General features: G+C 42.1%; 2 protein-coding genes across 4 annotated transcripts; both read right to left on the reverse strand.

Moving 5' to 3' along the window:
* Positions 1-3,794: 3,794 nt before the first annotated feature.
* On the reverse strand, positions 3,795-13,571 carry LOC113018668 (uncharacterized). Of its 2 annotated transcripts, XM_026161966.2 has the most exons (18): positions 13,384-13,571; positions 13,201-13,223; positions 11,829-11,895; positions 11,547-11,734; positions 11,386-11,466; positions 11,230-11,298; positions 10,982-11,149; positions 10,617-10,784; positions 10,025-10,088; positions 9,833-9,923; positions 9,611-9,752; positions 8,632-8,736; positions 8,307-8,406; positions 7,892-8,144; positions 5,953-6,027; positions 5,721-5,823; positions 5,031-5,146; positions 3,795-4,649 (listed from the first exon to the last, which is right to left on the reverse strand). In XM_026161966.2, the coding sequence occupies exons 1-17, from the start codon at positions 13,406-13,408 to the stop codon at positions 5,039-5,041; spliced, it is 1,830 nt and encodes a 609-aa protein (XP_026017751.2). In that variant the 5' UTR covers positions 13,409-13,571; the 3' UTR covers positions 3,795-4,649; positions 5,031-5,038. The 2 variants fall into 2 exon arrangements, with proteins under 2 accessions (XP_026017751.2, XP_080154480.1); XM_080298354.1 differs by lacking the exons at positions 13,201-13,223; positions 13,384-13,571 and adding an exon at positions 11,992-12,090.
* A 1,021-nt stretch (positions 13,572-14,592) lies between these two features.
* On the reverse strand, positions 14,593-22,941 carry mfsd8 (major facilitator superfamily domain containing 8). Of its 2 annotated transcripts, none has more exons than XM_026161973.2 (12): positions 22,589-22,941; positions 22,090-22,172; positions 21,850-21,893; positions 20,645-20,885; positions 20,423-20,536; positions 20,190-20,334; positions 16,882-16,940; positions 16,521-16,629; positions 15,954-16,088; positions 15,771-15,874; positions 15,401-15,627; positions 14,593-15,328 (listed from the first exon to the last, which is right to left on the reverse strand). In XM_026161973.2, the coding sequence occupies exons 1-12, from the start codon at positions 22,642-22,644 to the stop codon at positions 15,122-15,124; spliced, it is 1,524 nt and encodes a 507-aa protein (XP_026017758.2). In that variant the 5' UTR covers positions 22,645-22,941; the 3' UTR covers positions 14,593-15,121. The 2 variants fall into 2 exon arrangements, with proteins under 2 accessions (XP_026017758.2, XP_026017757.2); XM_026161972.2 differs by having other exon boundaries at positions 22,090-22,175; positions 22,589-22,924.
* Positions 22,942-23,301: the final 360 nt, after the last annotated feature.

The raw sequence follows: 23,301 nt of genomic DNA on the forward strand, positions 1-23,301 counted from the left end.
TTCAAAGCACCCTATTAAGTCAGTTTCTGCCATACTGAATGTTGTTAAAGCATTTAATACACCGGGCACGTTTGTTATTTTCCCCAAGTCAGCACCAAAGAAGGCACAGACCATCTTCAGATTAAGCCTCACAAAAGCTGAAATTAGTGGCAAAGTTGACAAACAAGCAAAGCCGTGTACCATCAAAGCTGCGATTAGTCTAAACTAAACTCCAGACAAATGCACGTTGGGTGACTTAGTGAATCTAAATTTGCTGTAGACGTGAGTGTGGATGGTTGTGTGTCTCTCTGTGTGTTTGCCCTCTAAGACAAACTGGTGACCTGCTCAAGGCGTGCCCCACCTTTCCTGCTATGACAGCTGGGATAGTCTCCAGCTTCCTGCGACCTTAAATTAAACAAGTGTTTAAGAACGTGGATGGATGGAAATGTATTTAATAGTCATCTCAAGGTATTTTATATAATGCATGCTGTACACCTTAACTGATATTCACTATCTTGCTTCTTTCTTTTTAGGTCTTGAGGCTCAGCTGGTACTCCAGTGTCCTCTTTCATACTGGTGGATGCTGTAGGTAATACTCAAGTACTACCAGACTTACAAAACTCCAAACTAACCCTTTAAGTTGCCGTGCACGTGTCATCTGTGTGGCCGCTGCAGCTTTGTCCCACAGGGTGTGTGGTGCACGTTTAGCAATGACATGTGACAGACAAAAACCTAAATTATATTATTACATTTAATTTAAACATACCTGTTTATTTAAGGTCAGTAAATGATTTGCAGACTGTATTTAGGTTCTCTTCTCTCGTGTGAAATATCTCTGGCTGAAGAAAACGAAAAGCCAGAGAAAGACACAACATGTTATCCACCGGTACTTTCATAGCTGTGATGCTTTAGCTTCTCTGCAAGTATCAGAATTCTTTCTGAATACATTTCTGCTGTCTGTTGCATTGCAGCTCTTTAACATTTTAGCCACATTTTCTTGCAGAAGGTTTGTGCATTTTCCACTCTGCATGAGAGACTATAGGGGCTTGTGTTATAGGGTGATGTCATGGTGCAAAGCCTCTATAGATTGGACGAATTACACCCACAAAAATGCATAACGGCGCTGCAGGTTGATACGCTCATTTTCCAAACCCCACCCGGTTAATCGGAGCCAGCCTAGAGTTTTATTCTTATAAATTGAGAGACAAAAAGGGAAGATTTTGGAGCACTTAAGATGACACATCCAGTGAAGGGGGGAGGAAAAAAACGCCCTGCTTTTCCAGCCTGTGGCCTGGAGAGGAATGAACAGCAGTCTGAAAAAGCAGCAGAAACGATTCAAACCTGCCTTTTAACAGACGCCGCTACCTCTCTTTTTCATAATTCTCTCTGCCCGTAATGTTCGTCGTGCACGGGAGCAGGAGCATTATAAAACCTTTTTTCTCTGCCACAGGCAGTCTGAACAGAAGAGGCAGAGGAGAGTGTTTAAGGAGCAGGGTTAAGAGCTGATATTATCGAGCCCGCTGCTGTACATTCACGGCTGGGTGCACTTCACACGTTTTCTGCCTCTAATTAGGTCCAAAGTTGCCATCAAGGAACCCGATTGGTGTCGCAGGAACTCTGTGGCTGCTGTATTTTAAAGTCTCGCTTTTCAAGAGGGGCTCTGCGGCAAGCAGGTAGTTAGACGATTCACACAATTAACACCGCAGGCCCCTTCAGAAGTCGCATCAAATCTCCAAACTAATAACTCGCTCCCCTCCACCTGTAAGAATACATAAACCCCGTATGAAGGGAGTAGGGTGACAGGTGAGAGGAAATCTGTTCACATTGGGGAGTTGAGTGTTTTCGCTCCCAGCTAAAGACGGCCTCTTTGCATTTGTGATCATGCTGAAGCATTCATTTGACTCAAACACGCACCATATGCTTAAGACCTCTGAGAGTATCCCTGCTTTGGATTCACACCTTCATATGCATATCAGTTAAGAAGCTCAGTGTGGGTATTTGTTTCTGATCCCAAAGGGAGGGGGAGGCTTGATTGTTTGGCGTGCCGAGCCAGAAAAAGTTCAGATTTTATCCTCAGTTTGTGCTTCTGTTCAGATCTGTCCAATTCATACACCTGTTCAGAGCTTTTGCTGATGAGATGCCATGTTGTTAAAATGCCAGCTTTTTTTCTTCGTCTTCTTCGTGCACGTGGCTCTCTATTCACAGGTTGAACGCATCTTGCCAAGCTTTCTGTTTCACTCCTGTCTTTGAGTAAAATATTAAGCACACTCGTAGCACGATGCGATAGATTTGTAGAGCACTATACCTGCAGTCACCCACGTAACAAAATGACTCAAAATTGAGGCTGCAAAGAAAAGTCAGTAACACAAAACCGTGGTGTTTATTAGAGTGGGTGTGTATTAATGTTTCCAGTGGAGAAAGCATGTTTAATGATGGCAAATGTTGAAGCTGCTGTAGCTCCAGGTGCTACAAAGGAGGTGTGTGGTCCATGATTTTAACTCCATGTGCCATAAGGGTGAATTTATAAAATATAATTTGTCAGGATTTTTTTCCAGGCTGGAACACCATTTACTTCTGGCTCACATTTTAATTCGCTTGATTTTGCTGCCATCTATTGGCCGATATAGGTCTCACATTTACAGCTCCCTGTTCAAAGCTGGATTACTGCCTGAACACAAAGGGCACATGTCCTGAGAGCCACTCCCACAGTTTACTGAGAGCTAATTATTTTTGATTTAGTTTACTGTAGACATATGCACTGATCACATATATTTAATTAAGTAAGTCCTGCTCTAAATGTTCATCAAGAGCTCCATCTTATGTGCACATTTTCCAAGTTTGACATTTACCAACGACCACACACCAGCGCAGTTTCCAAGAAAAATACAAATTAGTCTTCAATCCAGATGTAATTGTTTTCATCCATTTTCTTTTACTTATCCTCATCAGGGTCATGGGCAGGCTGGGGCCTATCCCAGCTACCACAAGTGGGATACACCCTGGGCAGAAACGTGGATGTCAATATTCTGATTTACCAAGATTTCTGCATCTCCTGGAATGGGCTCCATCCAATTTTGGCACTTTGACTCACTCGTGTTTAGGGATGAACTGATCATGTTGGTCAAAGCGTCAGGTGACTTCACAGTAAAACAAAAGTTTAAGGCTGATTAAGTTCAAGACATGAGCCAACAGGGTGAGTGGGTGCCCCATCACCATGGTGGTTAGCACTGTTGCCTCACAGCAAGGTCTTGGGTTTGAATCCACTGGCTGATGAGTTTGCATGCTCTCCCCGTGTCTGGGTTGGTCTCTCATGACACTTAAGACTTCCTCCCAAAGTTCAAAAGTATGCAGGTGTAGCCTACCTCTCACCTCACAGCAGCAACAGTCTTCAGCACAACTACAACCCTGTATGGGATAACTGGAAGAAGACGGCGTTGTCTCTACTTATGAGTTTGAAAAATGACATTTTGCTCTGATCTTGGTGTTCCACCGTTTTTCTTGTGTGTACCCGCTGTAAGGAAATCTTTTTAGCGAGATATTTTTCTGTTTCATTTTCACCTGTTTGGATTGCAGATGGTGTGATTTGTGTAAACAATGCCCTTCTGTAGGGGGGAGCTGGAATAGCCGTAAATGTGATGTCAAGATCAAGACCTGATTCACACAGATCTGGTCCACTTCTACACTTTCAATCACATCTGTAACAGGACACCCCACTACAAGCTTTCTCCAGAAAGGTCCATCTATGCCCCATGAAGTTAGTTCATATCTTTAAAAAGAAAAAAAAAAGAAAAAGAAAGAAAAGGATGATGCAGGAGTCCAGAGTATAAAGAAACTTTAATTGTTGGATTAAGAACAACCGTCACAATTTGAGGACTTATATATTTTAAAAAAGAAATGTGCAATGGCCTTTCAACCCTTGAGGTTTTTCATTTAAGACACGTTTCAGGTAAAAATAAACTAGGAGCACTGAAACCGCATAATGCTTGTGTTATACAGCTGTATTAAGCGTATAAGAATTATGGATGACCATAATGACTACAGATAATTTTGGAAAACCGGCTGACCACATGTTTAGGCTCTATATATTATTTAAGTATTTCGACATAAAACTTTAGGGATTCCTGCTGCTTAACATGTTTAAAAGAAATTATGTAATACTGTATTTGATGACCAATGTTACTTGCATCACTCAAAAATTGTCCACGGAACAACTTTTTAATTAACACTCAAATTTACTCAAACAGACTGGTGTGCTTAGCTGTAAGCCTGCTCTGCAGTCTTAGACTAATCCGCAGACTTTAAATAAACAAATATGTAAATTATATACTGTTTTTTTCTGAATACTAACATTTAAAATACATACCCAACCCTTCCATGTAAATTGTCAGACTGAAAATTTTGGCAACATGAAGCGTTTGTTAACATCTGGATTCATCACCTTACAATAACACAATATTTTCAGACATAACTTACGGTACCAGGTAATTTTACATAAAGCTATTACATCAGGAGAACCTGTAGATACTGTTGATTAGTCTGTACTGGACAAGAAGTATTTATTGAAAACAACATTCAGGCCAAGTAGCAGCTGGGTCTTCATTCAGTAGTCCCCTCTGTGGTCGGGGATGGGTTTCTAAGGACGTACTGTCCTTTGGCTTTTCTCGTTATGCCTGCAATAAAAACAAAACTACATTTGAGGTATGAGTCACTTAAATTTAGCAGTTTAAACACATAATCGCATTATAATCCTGCTATTTATGTGTTGGATAATTAAATAGCTTGCTCCTTTATGCCAGGGAATAAAGTTTTGAACTATTCCTTTAACCTCTTGGCCCATTTTCACACATTAAGTCTCATCCTAGCAGGATGGTGTCCCCAGGTGTCCTTTTTCTTATGTAGCTTTCAGCAGGACACTTCCAGTAATCAGACTGACACTGACACTCTCTCACTACTTAAAGTACTCGGTTTGGTTCAGGTGAGAGAGCTGCCCGGGTAGAGCGAGCAGGAGGCAGCACAGTCAGAGCTGTGAAGTCTGGTATGAAAGGACTCACCTCACGTTCTAATCTGGCAGGTCATCAGCTCTCAGGGCAGATCTGGAAATACCCAAGCCTGCAGGAATCCTGTCCGGATACCTGACAGCGAGCTTGTTGTGATTCAGCTCAAAGCCCTGACGAGTGAACACAATACTAGTTTAGTGGGTGGAGGAGTAACCTGGGCATGTGACAAAGTATTCCCCAAAATCACAGAGCGACGCGTGACCGGGTGATAAGAGTTACACATCAACAACGCATTCACAGCATGATCCAGACAGTTTCAGACGACTCAAACAAAAACTAGACAGACACAAGTGTAGAAAAAAAACTGGCCTAAGGAGATTAGGAAAGGGGGCACACATAAAGACGAACCCCTAAAATGCAAAATTCAGGGCTTGAAGCAGGGCAGATTTCTGACCCTGGAGATTGATGCACTTCTTTGCCTGCAGTCTGAATTTTTATTATTCATATTTAGTTGAATAGATAAATGACAAATTAAAACTCCTTTCATAAATTCAAGGGCTTTTGTAGCTTCGGTGTCTCAGGGAGTTAAAATTTAATGATACATTAAAGAATCTAAAGTGGCCCCGCTTCCTGGATTTCCGCCAGACAGCCATCCTGCAAATTACAACAGCGACTGCCTCTCTGCAACTTCACAAACAGTACTACGGAATTATGACACAGTACCACAATAAAGGATGCACTTACATGAAAACGTCGGATTGCTTCATCACAATGTTCTTGTTTTGTATAGTTAACAAAGGCACATCGTTTGGCAGTCAAAACCTTGACGCTATAGACGACCCCGACCCTGCAGGACAGGAGTGTGTAAAAAAACAAAACAAAGTTACCATAAAAAGTGTCTCACTACACTACAGCAATGCAGAGCTATTTACTTTTATTACATAACAAACCCTAGAACTCCACTACAGGCTCTTACTTGTTAAACAGGTTTGCAAGCATGGAGTCGGTTACTGGGAAATTCAGGTTTCCCACCCAAACTGGAAACAGCTCCCTGTTGAAAGAAGACACCATTTAAAAAACAATATACGACCTATGCACAAGGTCTGTTTTGGGGATAGCTATACAATAATTTATAATATGCATAGTAAACAGTTTAAAAAAAAAAAAAAGCCTAATGACTTTCTGCTTTAATGATTTCCTGGGCTACACCGTCTAATTAAAGGTGAAAGAATACCAATAAAGTACCTTGTCTGTTGACTAATTAAATTTTGCAATTACAAAAACAGATCGAGAATCAGTTGGTTTTTTTTTTATATTAACCTTCCTGTCTCGCCACATATACCCACGCTGCTTCTGCTTCATGTAATCAATCCACCTGTTTACACTAGCTGTGGATGAAGTGGTGGTTATGAAGTTTGAGGCTGTGCCATTTGAGGTCATTATTATCCAATTGGAAACCAGTAAATCAGCAATAGTAACACAAAGGGCCATTTTTGAGCTAAAATATCAAACTCCGCTTTTGTTTTTTAGGCATAGATTCAATCCAAGTAGGGCTGCCACAAACAATTTTGATAGTCGACTAGTCACCGATTATTTTTGCGATTAGTCGACTAATCAGATCATGTACGTACTGATTAGTCGCTGTACGTTTTACGTCCATTGGATGTAAAACGTACAGCTTATTGCACCAGCCTACATCTGCTCTTATATAACTATCATTAGCTTACAGCTTTAAGTGTTTAAGGTCTGTGCTAACTAAAAATAAAGACAAGATGATAGTTTATTAAATTTTAATGAAATTTGCAGATTGTTTCGGTGAAGTTTAATAAACTCCTTGCTATCTAAAATATAACAGGACACCGGAGTATATTCTCCAGCATCTCACACTTCTGATAATCAGCTGTCATTTATTCAGCTGTGTAAAAACTATAACTTTGATCTCAGCCAAACCGATTTACTCAGGAACAAATAAAATACTAAAAAAGCCAAACAATAACATTAAGTTATCTAAGTGACTTATATATGTTTAACCTGAGTAGCGAAAGACGGCGGTGGGTTTGAAAACAATTAGCTGGGAGTCCGGTGCTCTCACGGACTCTAGTCAGCCTAGCTCCCGGCTAGCTATCGAGCTAGTGGGTAACAGACGTCTCCGAAAACGTCGGAGTGCTTTTGAAAATATGTGGTGTCTTGATAAACTGAGCAGATATTTGAGGTTTACACAGCTACATTCTCGCCTGCAAATATGTTAAACGTTTATTTTGTGACCCAGAAAGAATAATAAGAGTAATATTAAAACTAACTAGCTGCAGCCATTGTTGGAAACTGAGCTATGAATTCTGGGACACAGCTTCTTCTTCTTCTGGGTTTAACGGCAGCTGGCATCCTTGTACATGCAGTGCTGCCATCTTCTGTTTCAGTCCGTTATTACACTCTTAAATCCTGCTATTATTCCTGCGTCTTTTGTGATCTTACAAAGCTTCAAACGACGCGTCGACTATTAAATCAGTCGTCGACGATTTTGATAGTCGACGTAATCGTGACTAGTCGACTCATCGTGGCAGCCCTAAATCCAAGCTGAGTGAGTGGCGTGCTTACGGTGTTCTCTCGCTTCATTAGTGGTGCCGCACGGGAACAGTAAGCAGAGAAATTAAAGGGCTCCTGGTGTACAACCTCAATCCCACATTGTTACTTCTGCACAGTTATATTAGACTACATTTACTCCAAGAATTAATCTGTTGTGAAATCAAAACTAATGTATTTTGAGAACTTTAAGCCAAGAGTCCAGTCTGGATTTTTTCCCCCCACCATCACTTCAAAAGATCCTTCAATGTCCACTATAAACATTATCGTGTTAAAAATGCAACATCTCAACCTTCCACGTAAGCACCCTGCGGTGAGAGTGAATCAGTACTCACAGTGATGGTCGATTAACGCCGTTGCTGGCCTTCATGGGCTGAGTAAGAATAAGCTTTGATTGACTCTGAGCAGCAGATGTATTCTGGACTGCGCCCAAAGGTTTGTTCATAAGTGTTTTTTTCAGCGCATCCTTGGACTGAGCAGGACGCACAGCGGCAGCAGGTGCAGCGATTGTGTTGGCTGAAAGGATTGGAGACACTCCAGTGACATTTGCTACTTGAACAGGTGGGAGAGAGCCGTTCGGAAGAGCTCCTGCACACAAAGATCAGCAATTAAACTGGATAAAAATACACAGTTAAACACATTTCGTCAGTTTAAGCCTAATATACAAGTGATACTCTCTGTGGATAATACACAGGTGGGCTACAAGAACAAAAGACTTATTTCCACAACTGCGTGGAGTGAGAAACTCACCTGGTCGATCGTTTAACTTAGACAGCACTTCTAGTGCTTTTTTAACCGTCCCATGAATTATTAAAGCATTTGAGCTCTGCTCTCGAGTAAAACCGAACTCCTGAAGTAAAACAGAAACACACAGTAAGAAGCACATTCAAAAAAAAAAAAAAAAGGCTCAGTCTTCATTTTCCCAACTTTCCCTCACAGCTGAAACCTCGAGCTGCAGGCCATTTTTCTCATCTCAACTATGAACATGTTAGCACTGTTTCTGGTTGGATTCAAGTACACAATGTAGTTACATGCATGTAGTGTGACTGCACCACTAAGCGCAGCTGCTACATACCATTAGCTGTGTTATCTGCACACGCATCAGCTCCTGCGCAGCTTCTGCACACGAACTGTCCAGTTTGAGAACTTCCGTGAAGGCCAGGGCAGCTTCCTCATACCTCTGAAACATTACGGACAGCAAGAACTTCAATTCAAAGTAAACCTGGGTTCAGATCAATTTGTTGCTTCACTAATTGGCCTAATTGCTGTCAGAACACTGAGTCAGAAAAAGTCTAATGCTTCTTTCTCAATAGTATCTACTCGACGCGACTGTTTCAGTTGCTCTCTGTTACAGTTGAGGATCACCTCAATGTGTGTGGGGTTGTTATAGCAACACGGCTGATGTCATCTGTATGTGAGGCGATAGTACACGGCTTTTTAAACGGACTTTGTGGAGCCATTTCCCTCATTGACAGGTTTCAGAACTGGCGCTCTCATGACTCATCAAGTGACGTGACTGACTGGCCAATCAGTGGCACGCGATCTCTTCAGGTCACATTCTCAGATTGACTCAGCTCACTTGGAACCCCGACCGAGTAGGAAAAAAAGTTCCTGGTTCCAGGTATTACTACGTAATGGAAAACCCTGAAAACTGAGTTGAACTGAGCCGAGTTGGTCTTAGGGGAAAATAATGTGAACCTGTGCAACAACTGCAGTGATGCTGCAAACAAGGCGACATTGTCAAAGTCGCTGTAACCTGAACTGTAAACATTACAACCGCTGACGGGTCACATCCAGTATGTGCCGCTACACAGCCGACTGCAGCTGCATCAACAAGTTAAGACTAAGCTAACTTCCCTGTGACCAGCACTCAAATGTATGTCCCTTTATAATGTTTCTCATTGGTTGGAAAAATGTGTTGCTACTTTGGTTAAAGAGTGCTTTGTAACAAAGGACACTGTTGCACAAGAGTCTGCTCTTAAAATCAGAAACACACAGCATATTAAACATGACATGTGAGGGTTGTTAAGATTAGATAAAAGCTTTATTTTTACCTTTAGACCAGCCAGAGCTCTTCCCTTCCTATACAGGCCTTTATCCCAACCTGGACATATGCCAAGCGACAACTCTGCATCCATTAACGCCTTCTCGTATTCTTGCAACTTCTCAAAACAGAAGGACCGATTTCCAAATAGCCTGCGACAGATGCAAAGATGGCATTAAAGCTAGTGGTGCAAGTGAAATCACTGCTGTTACTTAAAGTGAGATGTTCTTACTTAAACTCTTTAGGGTTGTGCTTAATTGCATCTGTGAAATACTTCACAGCCATATTAAAGTCTCCAGCACTCGCATGCTTATTTCCAATGACTAGGGGGAAAAAAAGGAAGATAAATATTTATTTTACGTATTCTTTAAAAGTCAAATCACCTCACTGAGAATTTATGTGAATGAATAATGACGAAACTTACCGGCAAGCTCTGTGCTTATTTTTACATGGTCTTCAAAGGAGGGAACGCTGGACGCAGCAGAGTCCTGCGTAGACAGCAAGAACAGAGTTTCAACCTTTAACGTGCACCAAAAGACACAATACAGCAGGTTTTACAGCTTTGTGGTCATTCTCCAGCGTTTCCTTCATCACTGCTGTTTTATCTAAGATGTTTAACTAACAGATGTGCACACATTTCATTTCTCTGCGGTGAGTTTCACACACCCACACATTTTCGTTTTGACATCTTAGTGAGGACATTTAATTGACATAATACTTACCTAACCCTTAGCCTAAACCTAACCATAACCTAAATGTAGCCCTGACACTAAAACCACATTTTGAGTCTCAAAACTTCCTTCAAACCCGTGAGGAGAGGCACTTCTGTCCTCACATGTGACTGTTGGTCCACACAAATATAGTAAAATTCCAATTTTTGGTCCCAACAAAGACGTCTAAACGGGTACAAACACACACGAGTAAGAAGGAGGAAAAGCGTAGTTTCCATCTCCTACTTAACTCACTCGTATGGAGGAAACACTGCATCAATCTGATCTGTATGCGAGCTTCTTCACCTTCTTTGCAGCCTCCCGTTCTTCATGTGATTTTTCGGGGACTGTTTTGTATTCTTCTTTTTCTGGCATCTTCCTTTTCTCCTTCTTCTCCAGTTTGGGCTTCTGCTCCAGTTTATGCATGGCTATAAGAGCAGCTTTTCTCACAAAACTACTCGTCATATCAAGTTCCTTAAAAAGAGACGAGAAAAAAAATGTAATTGATGAACAGAAAGTGATATAATTTACAGCCAAATCTTATGCGATCATCTTTTCCTGTATTCAGTAAATTGGATTAAAAGAACAGTATCAGGTTAATGGCACTTTACACCATCAGGCATCAATCAGTGGTTCATTTTGAGAATGATATCCACTCTTAAAAGTGCTACCTCTGAGTCGCCTGAGTCGTTCTTGGAGTTGCCGTCTTCATCACTGGAAACGTCGCTACTGTCACTGCTGTCTGTATCTTTGGCTGAGGCCTGCAGTTTAACACTAGTATTGTTATTGGCTCTGTGTTCATCATTAACAGCTTCACCCTCCTCTGCATCATCTTTTCCCTGTAAAGCACAGAAGACAAGTTTGTGAAATAAGAGGACCGTTTCTTTTTTCGAAACGTGTTGCATAAAACAATCATCACCTCCTCGTTTTTTTCAGGGTTCAGCTTGTCCTTCTCCAGCTTCTCGAGACGTTTCCTTTCCTTCTGTTTCTGATCAACAAACACACGCAGTGAACATTACTCACACGAGCTGACATTTATTACCAATCACTTCATATTCAAGAAAGCAGGATTTACCCGTTTCTTAAGCCGCTTCTTCTCAGCTTTGTCTTTCATTTTTTTAGATTCTTCTAATAATCTGGCTTTTCTCTCAGCATCCTAAAGAAGCAGATTTGAATCATTTAGAGTCTGCAGCACAACTTCACATCAAAAAGAAAACGGTAAAACTAAACACTTACGTGCTCCTTTGTCTGAAATCTTAAAGGGGACGGGCAAGAAGAATTACGGGCTGAAGGGTATACAGGCTGATATACAGCGCTGGATGACCTCAGGCGGTTTGCAGGGTATCCATGGAAATCATGACTCCAACTACCGGTAACATAATCATCATTGCCTGGGTCGTCTAGATCGTCATCGTAGTCAATACCTGTAGGAACAACAACAAGTTTCATACAGTCACACAAATAAAGACCGACACACTCAAATGTGCACAGCAGACATGTTGCACAATATCTCCTTACCAAGAAGGCCACATCTTATTATTCTTTGCATATGAGGACGTCCTTCAAACATCCCTAAAACAGTTCTCTAAACAGGAGGGAGAGAGACAAAGAGATTTGAAAAGTATTCACAAACAGTCACGTACAGTCCTCGCTCGCAGCCTCTCCAGCCTTGAATTCTTACCCACATTCCACCTACATCTGGATCCCAGTATGATAAGTGTGGAGTATTCCCACAGCTGCTGAAAAACTGCACCACTGCCACTACTCAGCATGCCTCTGAGCTCCAGTAAGAATGCTGGCACTGAAAAGCACCATGTCCAAGAGTTTCACTTTCCTTTATCCAGAAGCTCTGAGTCACTGGATCAGCAGGCAAGCCCCTTTCTCTGGTCTTGCACTATAATAAATACACGTGAATGCAACAACAAAGCAGCCTGCATCTAATTTGGGGATGTGGAGCATATTCTCATACTGAATACTATCGTTTATTTTAGTCAGACTTATAGAAGAATCACTATAAGAGCTGTAATGTTGAGCACAAATGCAAATAGAAGGTTGGTGTGATTAAACAAAGCTATAAAGTCTTTTCTCTCCACTTTAACAGCACCAATAAATTACAGTGGAGCAAAGTTTGTCTGGCACAAAAATAAATGTCAAGCATTACATAATCAGCTGTGCAGTTATCTGATCCACTGGAGTTGTTTGTGGAGCAGCTTTTCGTGTTTGATGTGCTAATCTGTACATCTTGAGTTCCGAGGCAGAAAAAGGAAATCCACAGGCAGGTTATACACGTGGGAGGAAAAGGGGCAACAACATGCCACTTAATGAAGAAATGTCACTAACCCAACAGATACGAAGACGGCACTTTTCCTTAGAATAATCCACGGACTGGTTTAGGATTTGTTATGGAGTCAATATATTATATTCGGAGCAGAAATGTCCAATTAAGACCACTTTGCACGTACAATACGAGATTATTACCTCAAATATCCGCCTCACTGTCACGCAAAAAAGCAAAGCGTGGTTTGTAATTCCTTGTAGACGGATTACTAATATCACTGTTTTCTAAACCATTTCACAGACATCCTGCTCACTGGTAAAACTGTGTTTAGATTTCCGTAAGAAGCAGCTGTGCACGTACAGCGTTTCTCTGAATACAGGATATGTACAGGAAGTGACACGGCGCAGTGTTTACATGTTTCCATTCAGCAAATTAGACTGTGCTGCTTTTACGGCCAACCTGCGAGGAACCCATTGATGATCTTAACACCTTACCCATCCGGTCCCCAGACCCATAAACTCCCCCCACGAAGTAAGAGCCAACACGCGGGGAGCTTTTCCACAAAGCGTAAGCTAACGCGCGCGTAAACTTTAAGGAAGAGAGCATACTTACGAACATATGAGGATCCGGAATCTCTGCAAAACCAAACAAAAGAACAAAGAGCAATATAAATACAGTCGGTTCAATAACCAGGCTTTGGCTCCTCTCTACACAAACATGACTCCTACAAGCGAGCTAGCTTCGTAGCCACGTTAGCCAACAACTTTTTAAAAGACACAAAAAGCGCTTTCTTACCCTCCTCTTCTCTATAAATCTCCATGTTTACTAATATAAGTCCTGTCACGGCTTTACACACTCTCACGACGCAGTTAATTTCACCCTAAGTTTCATTACTAATGCTAATGTTAGCAGCCTCTAACTTTTGCTGCCAACATACTGGCGCGCTCCCTCTCGATCACTTTCAACATCGCGTGAACGCACACGAGCGCACGGGCGGGACTTGGCTTTTATTGAACGCATGCGCGCCGTCTTCCTGCCCCCTTCCCGGACACATGGATGACCTTTTGTTGTTTATTTGCAATAAAAATGTAAATGTAGTGGGTCTGTTTCAGTCCTTGAACCTGCAGATGTGTCTGCTAGCTCTGCAAAGCCTACTTTGGTATGGAATTTGGTAGGAATTAACAGCATTAGACTGTGTTGTAAATGTTATGTCATTATAACAATATAGCCAAGTACGCACCGTAGACACTGGATTGGCAAAAGCATTGGTTCGTCTGCCTTCACACGCATATGAACTTCAGCGGCCATCTTTAGGTTTAATATGATGTTGATCCACAGCTTTTACAGCTTCCAGATCTCATGGAGAGGCTTTCTCCAAGGTTCAGGAGTGTGTTTAGGATTTTTTTTTTTAAACCATTCTTCCAAAAGTGCAAAGTAGGGTTTACATGAGAAGGTCTCCTGTTTTTTCATGCTAACAGTGTTCTCTGGTTGAGGTCAAGACTTTGTGCAGGCCAGTCAAGTTTTTCCACACCAAACTCACTGTCTTTATGGACCTTACTTTGTCCACTGGTGTTCAGTCATGCTAGAACAGAAGGGTCCATCCTCAAACTGTTTCCACAAAGTTGGGGACGTCCAAGATGTCAGTATGCTGAAGCTTTAAGAGTTCCTTTCACTTTGAATGAAAAACAAACTCACGCCATAATCCCCCCACCACAAAACTTTATTAGTCAGAAAGTATCGTTCTCCTGGCAACCAAATGCAGAGTCATCCATCCGATTGCCCGAAGAGGTCTGCAGTGTTATTTTTTCTTTAAAGAGAGGGAACACTTCCTGCCTCTTCTCATGTTTTTTTTTTTGTTATGTTTTTTCTTTAACAATTTAAAGTGCACAGCTGCTTAAGCCTTCTCTGAGGAGCAACAATGTTAGGCTACACATAATACATTGTCTGATATAAAGAAGCCCACCTCATCATAAGATATACACATTAAATACTGCCAGCACAGGGTTAGATAAAATCTTAAACAGTTTATTTATTAATCAGTTTATTGTTACCATACACACCCGCACCCACCCAGACATTTCTGAATATTTTCCAATAGACAAAAACCCGCAGTTTTAAACAACTACAGGTTAAGCCATTAACAGAAGGAAAAATAATATCAGTATTTTTTTCCATTAAGAAAAAGAGTTTAGCAGGAAATGTTAAAATTGTCAAATGTAATGTTCTATGATGTAATGCATGTGTAATTATGTTCATCACTCAAAGACACACTTCTGCCATGTTTTCTTTCCCAACAAGTGAGCGGCGCGTTCACTGCAGTTTTAGCTCCTTTATAAATCATGAAGCAGCGGTCTTCGATCATGTTATGAAAAAAACTGTCTTTGCAAGAGTTAAAAAGTCAAAACCCTGAGTTACAAACTTTTAAAAGTTTATCCGTCCCCACTTTTCAAAGTGGCAGCGACAGAATGTCATGATGGCCAGGACTTATGTGCTGAAAGCAAGTATAACAAACGGCGATCGGTTTCCATCAATGCTACTCTACAATCCTTCCATGGCGAACAGAAAAGGCAATGAGTCTGCGGTAGGCCGAGATGAGGAGGATGATGGCTCCTGCCACCATGCCGCAGATGAGGCTGAAGGTCCAGCGAGGTCCCAGGTGGGTGTAGACATGGGAGACGAAGACCGGGCCGAGTGTCCGTGCCCCGCTGCCCGACGCCGTCAGCCAGCCCATGTACACACCCTGGTGAAACATTTGAGAAGTATATGGGCGCGTTCAAAATTATTTTAAAGCATCACACATGTTAGTATTTACCTGAGGTTTGGGTCCAAGGATTTTGGAATACAGTGTGTAGGACATCACATTGCAGGCTGGGTATCCCACTCCAATGAGGAAGTCCGCTGAGAAGAACTGAGCTATGTGTATAGCAGGAGTATACTGGCACCAGGTTTGTTCGATGGGACACCCCGTTGGCTCCACAGTACTGTTCGGGGCTAGCATGAGGTCAGGCATCTGAGTCACAAAGGAGTTGTTTTTTATGTCTGTTTGTGAAAGAGGAGGGTAGAAATTAGTTTAAATCTAAACAGATGCTTGGAAAGATGTAACAACTACACACTGAGCTGTCAAGAGTCAAAATGGCAACAACTGGAAACTAATCTGACTACTTAATTCAACCGATCAATACCTGCCCACTGGATTTTAGGATAATGGTTTCCCCATGGAAGAAGAATAAAGAAGCCACAGAAAATAATGACCAAGCCGATTAACAACACAGGCCGATCTCCGAATCTGGAAGGAAATTAACGAAATTCAGGAAAGGCGATTCTTTATTTGATGTAATTTATATGTGCAGTGAGAGGGGTGATACCTAAGAGCAGCCACTTTTACAGCCAGAAACACCAAGATTGATACAAATCCGATGCAGCAGAGAATGATCCCGTTGTACAGCACAGCTTCTTTCCTTGTCCAGGCAAACATGTCCATAGATAGGGGCGTGGTAATTCTGAAGAAAAACACAGAATCACAACAGAGTACAAAAGAGGTTTTAAAGAGAGAGAAAGACTGCCTAGACTGGATATAAAAGACAGGCATAGCTCTGGCTGAGAACTGTCACCATGCTTGCGTTTTGAAACCAGGAAGCTTGTCAATCGCAGAGATGATGTATAAAATGATCTCCTTTATATTTTTCTGTTTTATCCTCAGTTACTTTGACACAAAGTTATCTGCTGTGATGCTTACACCTCTGATGAAGTCTCACATGTACTTGTAAATGATCATTATCACAATATTTCTGACTGAGTCAAAATGAAATCAAACCGGGACCTCATCAATCAAAATTGAATAACTAATAGAAATCAGTGGCGATACCCAGCCCTACTTGGAACCAGCTTTTATGTACCATCTGTGAGTCTGACGTCTTTGAAGAAATACATACGTCTCAAAGATGGCAAAGATGAACATGATGATGAAGAACAGGATGTTGGATGTCATGACAGCCACCTGATCGATGCTTTCAACAGTTTCTTCTGAAATATCAACTCTCTCTAGAAAACAAATGTATCTTCCATCAGAAACTGTAAAACATGACTCATTTATTTCCATATTCAAAATGTATGATTCCTTTAACATTAGCCATTCAGACTCAGTGCAGTACTGCTTTATGTCACTCTGTATGTTAAATGACTTAAAAATAAATAAATGTTTTAGTCCAAATAGTTTTCATTTTTTCTGTAAATTGACTTCAGCAAGTGGTCTTTCCTTGGCATACAGTAAATGCTAAAGAAAAATAGATACACCTTCTGATGTGTAGTTGATAGATTGAATGTGCCTTCCATCTTCATCAACGTGATGCTCTCTGATGGAAAGAATCAAACATTTTAGTTAAAGGGTATATCCACAGTATTTTTTAGTCCATGTAAAATAACGAAATAAACAGTCAAATACTGAAATTTTCCAGAACTATCCTACTGAAGACCGATCCTTTTTTTTTTTTCCTTCAAAAAAAAAAATGGTTAAGGAAAAACAACTTCACACGTTAAAGACAAGTCAAAAATATTTCAGGATGCAGGAGTATCATTGTCAAGGTCTACAATCACCTTCATGAATGTAAATATGGAGGATTTAAAAGGTGCAAGCAACCACTTGAAGGCCAGACTAGACTTTGCCAGCAAACATCTAAAAGAGCACAGCTCTGTAAAAAAAAAAATGTTTGGTCAGATAAACCCAAGATTAACTTTTATTAACTTGTATCAAAATGATGGGAAGAGAAAGGTATGGAGCAGGAGAGAAACAGCTCATGATCTGAAGCATACCACATCATCTGTCTAACATGGAGGGGCTAATATTATGGCATAGACATGTATGACTGTCAGTGGTGTTTTGTGACTGCTGATGGAAGCAACAGGGCTGCACTCTCTGCTCGGATTCAACCAAACGCTCCTGATCAGACTGTGTAAACAGATAATGACCCAAAGCAAACTGCAAAAGCAATATGAGTTTCTCAAATCAGCAAAATCAGATGTTCTTCAAATTCAAGTCACCTGATCTCAACTTATGTTTTTTAGGTTATGAAGAGAAACTTGGATCATTTTTTCAGTATGTTCAATAAAAACCAAAAGCACAAATAGTGCTTTAAGACAGAATTCGAAAGAATTGTGAACCTTCACATTTATACGGCAAAGGAAGTCAAAGCTGTCCTCAACATGAAGAAGAAGGCTTTCAGGAGCAAAGTGAAGGAGGAGATGAAGGCAGCACAGCGGAAGGTGAAACGCTGCCTGAGGGAAGCAAAGGACACCTACAGGAGGAAGGTGGAGCAGAAGTTGGAGAGGAACAATATGAGGGAGGTCTGGAATGGTGTGAAAACCATCACAGGCCACAACACCAAGAAAAGCACAGTGGGGGGGACTGTGGAGAAGGCAAACGAACTCAACAACTTCTTCAACAGGTTTGACCAGCCCACAACCCCCCCACCCTCACCTTCACTACAGAGTCCAATCCCCACTCTCCTACCTCCCTCGCTTCCCCCCCTTCCTGACACCATGACACCCCCCTCCTCCAATCCCTCTCTCAGCAGCAAGACATCTCCCCCCCTCCCCTCTTCCCAAACATCTCCCAGTGTCACAGTGGATCAGGTCAGGAGACAACTGAGGAAGCTTCGCCCCAGAAAGGCAGCAGGCCCAGACAAGGTGTGTCCTAGGATGCTAAAGGCGTGTGCTGCTGAACTTGGGGAGCCGCTACAACGAGTCTTCAACCTCAGTCTGCGACTGGGGAGAGTGCCCGCCCTATGGAAGACATCCTGCATCGTCCCGGTCCCCAAAAAGAACCGGCCCAATGAGCTGAATGACTTCCGACCGGTGGCACTGACGTCACATCTTATGAAGACTCTAGAGCGGCTCTTCCTCAACCTCCTCCGACCACAGGTACAACATGCCCAGGACCCACTACAGTTTGCATACAAGGCGGGTGTCAGAGTGGAGGATGCCATCCTGTACCTCCTACACAGAGCCCACTCACACCTGGATGGGGGAAAAGGCACGGTCAGGATCCTGTTTCTTGACTTTTCCAGTGCCTTTAATACCATCCGGCCCTGTATGCTTCAGGAAAAACTGAACAGGATGGAGGTGGACCCCTGCCTGGTGGCTTGGATCTCCGACTACCTCACCGACAGACCACAGTACGTCAGGCTGAAGGACATCACGTCTGACACTGTGGTCAGCAGCACAGGAGCACCACAGGGAACTGTGCTGTCCCCTCTTCTCTTCACCCTGTACACCTCTGACTTCTGCTACAACTCTGAATTATGCCACATTCAGAAGTTTGCAGACGACACAGCCATCATGGGGTGTATCTGGGATGATCAGGAAGAGGAGTACAGAAGTCTGGTGAGGAACTTTGTCGCATGGAGTCACACAAACCACCTGCAACTCAACACCTCAAAGACTAAGGAACTGGTTGTGGACTTCGGGAGGTCTAGAGCAGGTCCACTGCCGGTTCAGATAGAGGGGGAGGAGGTGGAGGTGGTCAACAAGTACAAGTACCTCGGGCTGTGGGTGGACAATAAACTGGACTGGTCATGCAACACAGAGCACCTGTATAAAAAAGCCCAAAGCCGACTGTACTTCCTCAGGAGGCTGAGGTCTTTTAACATCTGCAGGAAGCTCCTGAGGATGTTTTACCAGTCGGTGGTTGCTGGAGTACTTTTCTATGCTGTGGTGTGCTGGGGGAGCAGCACAGCAAAGAAGGACTCATCCAGGCTGGAGAAACTGATCAGGAGGGCTAGCTCTGTGGTCGGCATGAAGCTGGACACTCTGGTGACAGTGGCAGAGAAAAGGACATTAAAGAAACTGATGGACATTATGAACAATGCTGGGCATCCTCTGCACACGGCCATAAACAACCAGAAGAGTCTGTTCAGTGACAGGTTGCTTCTCCCAAAGACAAGAACTAACAGACTTAAAAACTCCTTTGTCCCACACGCCATCAGACTGTTTAACTCCTCTCTGGAGGGGAGAGGGAGGGGAAACAGGAGGACAAAGGAGGACAAAGGAGGGGGGAACAACTAAGCTGTAGTGCCTCTTCACCTCACTGTGCAATACCTTTTGTGCAATACTTTTGTAAATAGTCAACGGTGCAATAGACTCAATACTTGAAATGTGCAATTCACTTGTATTTTTATTTTTATTCCTATTTATTCTATTTATCCCCTTCGTATATTTTATTTATATTGTCTCTGTATTTATATATATGTGTGTGTGTATAACTCTGTAACTTCTGTCGGTGCTGTGCTTTTTTGGAAATCGAATTTCCCAGAGGAACCCACCCGAGGGATTAATAAAGTTCTATCTTATCTCTTATCTTTAAAAACATTAATTATACATAAACTGACAGATCAATAATACTAAACTCTCAAACAGTCCTGATTTAAATCTTTGACCCTGCTGACCGCTAAAGTTCATTTAGGTAGTGCCTCAAAAAACAAAGAAAGAAAAAAGAAAAAAAAAAGGCCCAGTTGAGGGATGAAGACAGATTTACTACAGTACAGAGATCAAGTTTATGGCAAAACTATAAACAAACAAGAAGTCACATCAAGAATTTGTTCAGTCACCTCAGCAGAATAACGACGAGCAGGATGTTGATGAGGCCGAACACTGCAGCCAGTAACGCTGGGGTGGTGTACATGTTGAGCTTCAGCGCTATGAAGTCCAGTGTGACACCTTCCTCTCCAATGAAGGACAGACATGCCTGCAGGGCTGACATGTACACAGAAAAATAAACAAACATTAAAACTGATTTTTCCTTCAGCAAACTCACAGCTTTGCTCCCTGTTGTCAAACTTACCTGGCCCGAGGATGAAACCGAGGGCCTGGCAGGCACTCATGTTAGCCATGGCACCAGTCCTCTCGTTCAGTGATGTTGCTCCAGCAACATAGGACCTCACCACAGCTACGTTACCTGACATGGAAAGACTGAAACGTGTCATGGATCATCATAAAGGAAACAGATCAATTTGCTTACTAAGGAAATTATATCAAACCTTTAGGTCTATATTTAAATGATCACCTGCTCCAAAGCCCACAAAGACTCTGGACATGAGGATGTGATACTTGTTATAGGTCTTCGGCAGGTACGCGTAGGCATAGTAGATGTTGGCTGCCAAGTTAATGGAGATGGAACACACCAGTGGTTCCCTGCGTGGCCGATGATTGGACCACCAGCCAAAAATGGGTGAGGCCACCATCTGTCCGATGCTGTATGCTGCAACCACCCATCCCAGGAAGCTGGCATCAGTGCTGTCATCAGTCTGTAAGAAATGAATGCTCCACATTAGACCTCATAGGAAACCTAGTACAACATCAAACCCCACTGTTGATCAAAGCCACCACATATTAAACTGAATACATGTTTAGGCAATAATTCCACCGGCTTCCAAGCTGCATGAAGTGGGAGGAAAGTTCACTGGTAGACCACCGTGTTCTGGCTAAAATGTCTCAGTGTAACAGTAAAATCAGAACATGCAGGGTCCTACACATTGTCTAACCATAAGGGGGGCTTATACACATTATTTCACCTCTTTATTGCATACAAGTGTATGTAGAAAGGTAACAGCATTTCAGGTTTTCAAATATACTTGGAATCCAGTTTTAGGACACTGAAGTGACATACATGAACATATACTGCTGAAGCGTAGCTTCAAAAGCACAACATGTGGTGCAACTGAAGTATACTGCAACTTAAGCAAGACAGAAGTTGAAATAAACACAATGGAACAAGCAAAAAAAAAAACAAAACAAAACAGCAGAAGTTCAAGGAGATAAATGAACTCGGTGGCGGGCATGACAGGCTAACAGAAAACAGTGGATCATCCTATTAAAACACATCATGGGTCATGTAACTGCAGTCTGTTCATTATATACTTGAACAGACTGCAGTTACATTCAAAGCAGTTTAAAGCACTCAATTAAAAATCCAAGCACCTTTGTAAACCTTGAAAACACTACATAAATTCAAGTATTCTCCAGCACCCGTATAGGAACCCTGCTTACAAGTGCTTAATCTTTCAGTCATTTGACCAGGGCAAAGAGCAGGGCACTATATCCTAAATTAAATCCCCAACAATCCTCTTTGCATCTTTCACTTCCTCTTTAAACACCCAAGACTGCATTTAAGTAGCAAAAACAAACCACGGAGCTTAGTTTGTATTATTGACATCAGTTGAATCAGGCAACAATCTTCAGCCCAAAAGACACCGTGTCATACTTACTTACCTTTTGCAAATAGGGCCAAAGTGATGTGATGACAATAGTGAAACCTGAGAGAGAGCACAGATCACATTAATGACACACAAGCTGTTGAAGATGCTCAACATGTTTTTAGGCTAGAAGTGACTGAAGTTATTTCATGTCTCTTCAAATGGCATCACAGGTCAGAAACCACAGTTTTTCCTGTAACAGTGCTGAGATCATTACTTTGAACGTGATAAAAGTGTTATATTCCCGTGTCCTCACCTACACTACTGAGGAACATAGTGAAGTACATGACTCTGATGGACCTCCACCGACTTCTGTAGTCATCATCCTGCGAGTCATCGCTGCTGACATGGAGTACAGATTATCCATAAAGGATGACATACCAGCAAGACAATGTAACCTATACGAGTAATGTACGAGCCAGCAAGATATATGGCCAAGTGACAGGTCAGCGTCTCCTTTTTATAGGAGCGAGAACACAGTATGATAAAGAAAAACTGGGTTAAAGAATAAAGGTGAATAAAGCTGCTGCACCCACCATCTCTGACTGCAGTTGCGTGTTTTATTTAGCGACTGTAAATAAAGTCTACCTATGTTAAGTTGCTTTGTAGCTTAGCTCTGTTGCTTACATACGGCAAAACAGACACAACACAAGGCCAGTAAATCCAGTGCTTCTACAACCTGTTGGGTAACAGTGTATTCATACTCAAGCTTCCTCTCGTTGTTTTTATTTAGGGAGGCGGCTATCTGGACTTACCTGCTCCTCTCATCCCTGAGCAGCGGGGTGGTGCTGTCGGGTTCAGGTTGAGACATCTTTTAACAAAACACTAACTCTGCGATATTATGACTCCACCCGTGGACTTTGAAAAAGCAAAACAGTACTTTTAGGTCGCCATGTAGTCGAGGGTCAGTGAACGACACTTGCTAACTTTCACCTCTCCCATAAAGCTCCGGGTAGCTAGCTAGCTAACGTTAGGGAGAAACATTTGGCCCCTTAAGTCATATGCACGAGTCTAACTGATACCGCACACCATGATAAACGGTCGTTTTACCAAGAACAAAGCACAGTACGCCACATAAAAACACGCAAAGCTGGACTATGATATCAGTGACAGCTCTAACACGCAAGGCACCCATTATTTAAGCATAGGCTTCCGGTAAATTCTTTCAAAATAAGGCAAATTGAGTCCCAAATAAACTGTGTTCTGCCGAGTTTTTTCTTCAGTACGCTTATCATATCTTATCAAAAACTTAACATGAAATTATTTATATAAACATTAAACACTCTGAGGTGTCTTTCCTTTGTTGTTGCACAACTGCGCAGTGTTTTAGACGCTAATTTCGAATAACATCCGTGTTTACTCGACTGTTAGCGCGCACCTTGACGAACCGCGCTCACGTGAAAACTAGCAAACCACCCAAACACAGTCCGAGGGTCACTTGATTGGATCGGCGAGAAGGACGCCGTGC

The sequence above is a fragment of the Astatotilapia calliptera genome, chromosome 3, assembly GCF_964374335.1.
Source record: "Astatotilapia calliptera chromosome 3, fAstCal68.1, whole genome shotgun sequence".
Lineage (NCBI taxonomy): Eukaryota > Metazoa > Chordata > Actinopteri > Cichliformes > Cichlidae > Astatotilapia > Astatotilapia calliptera.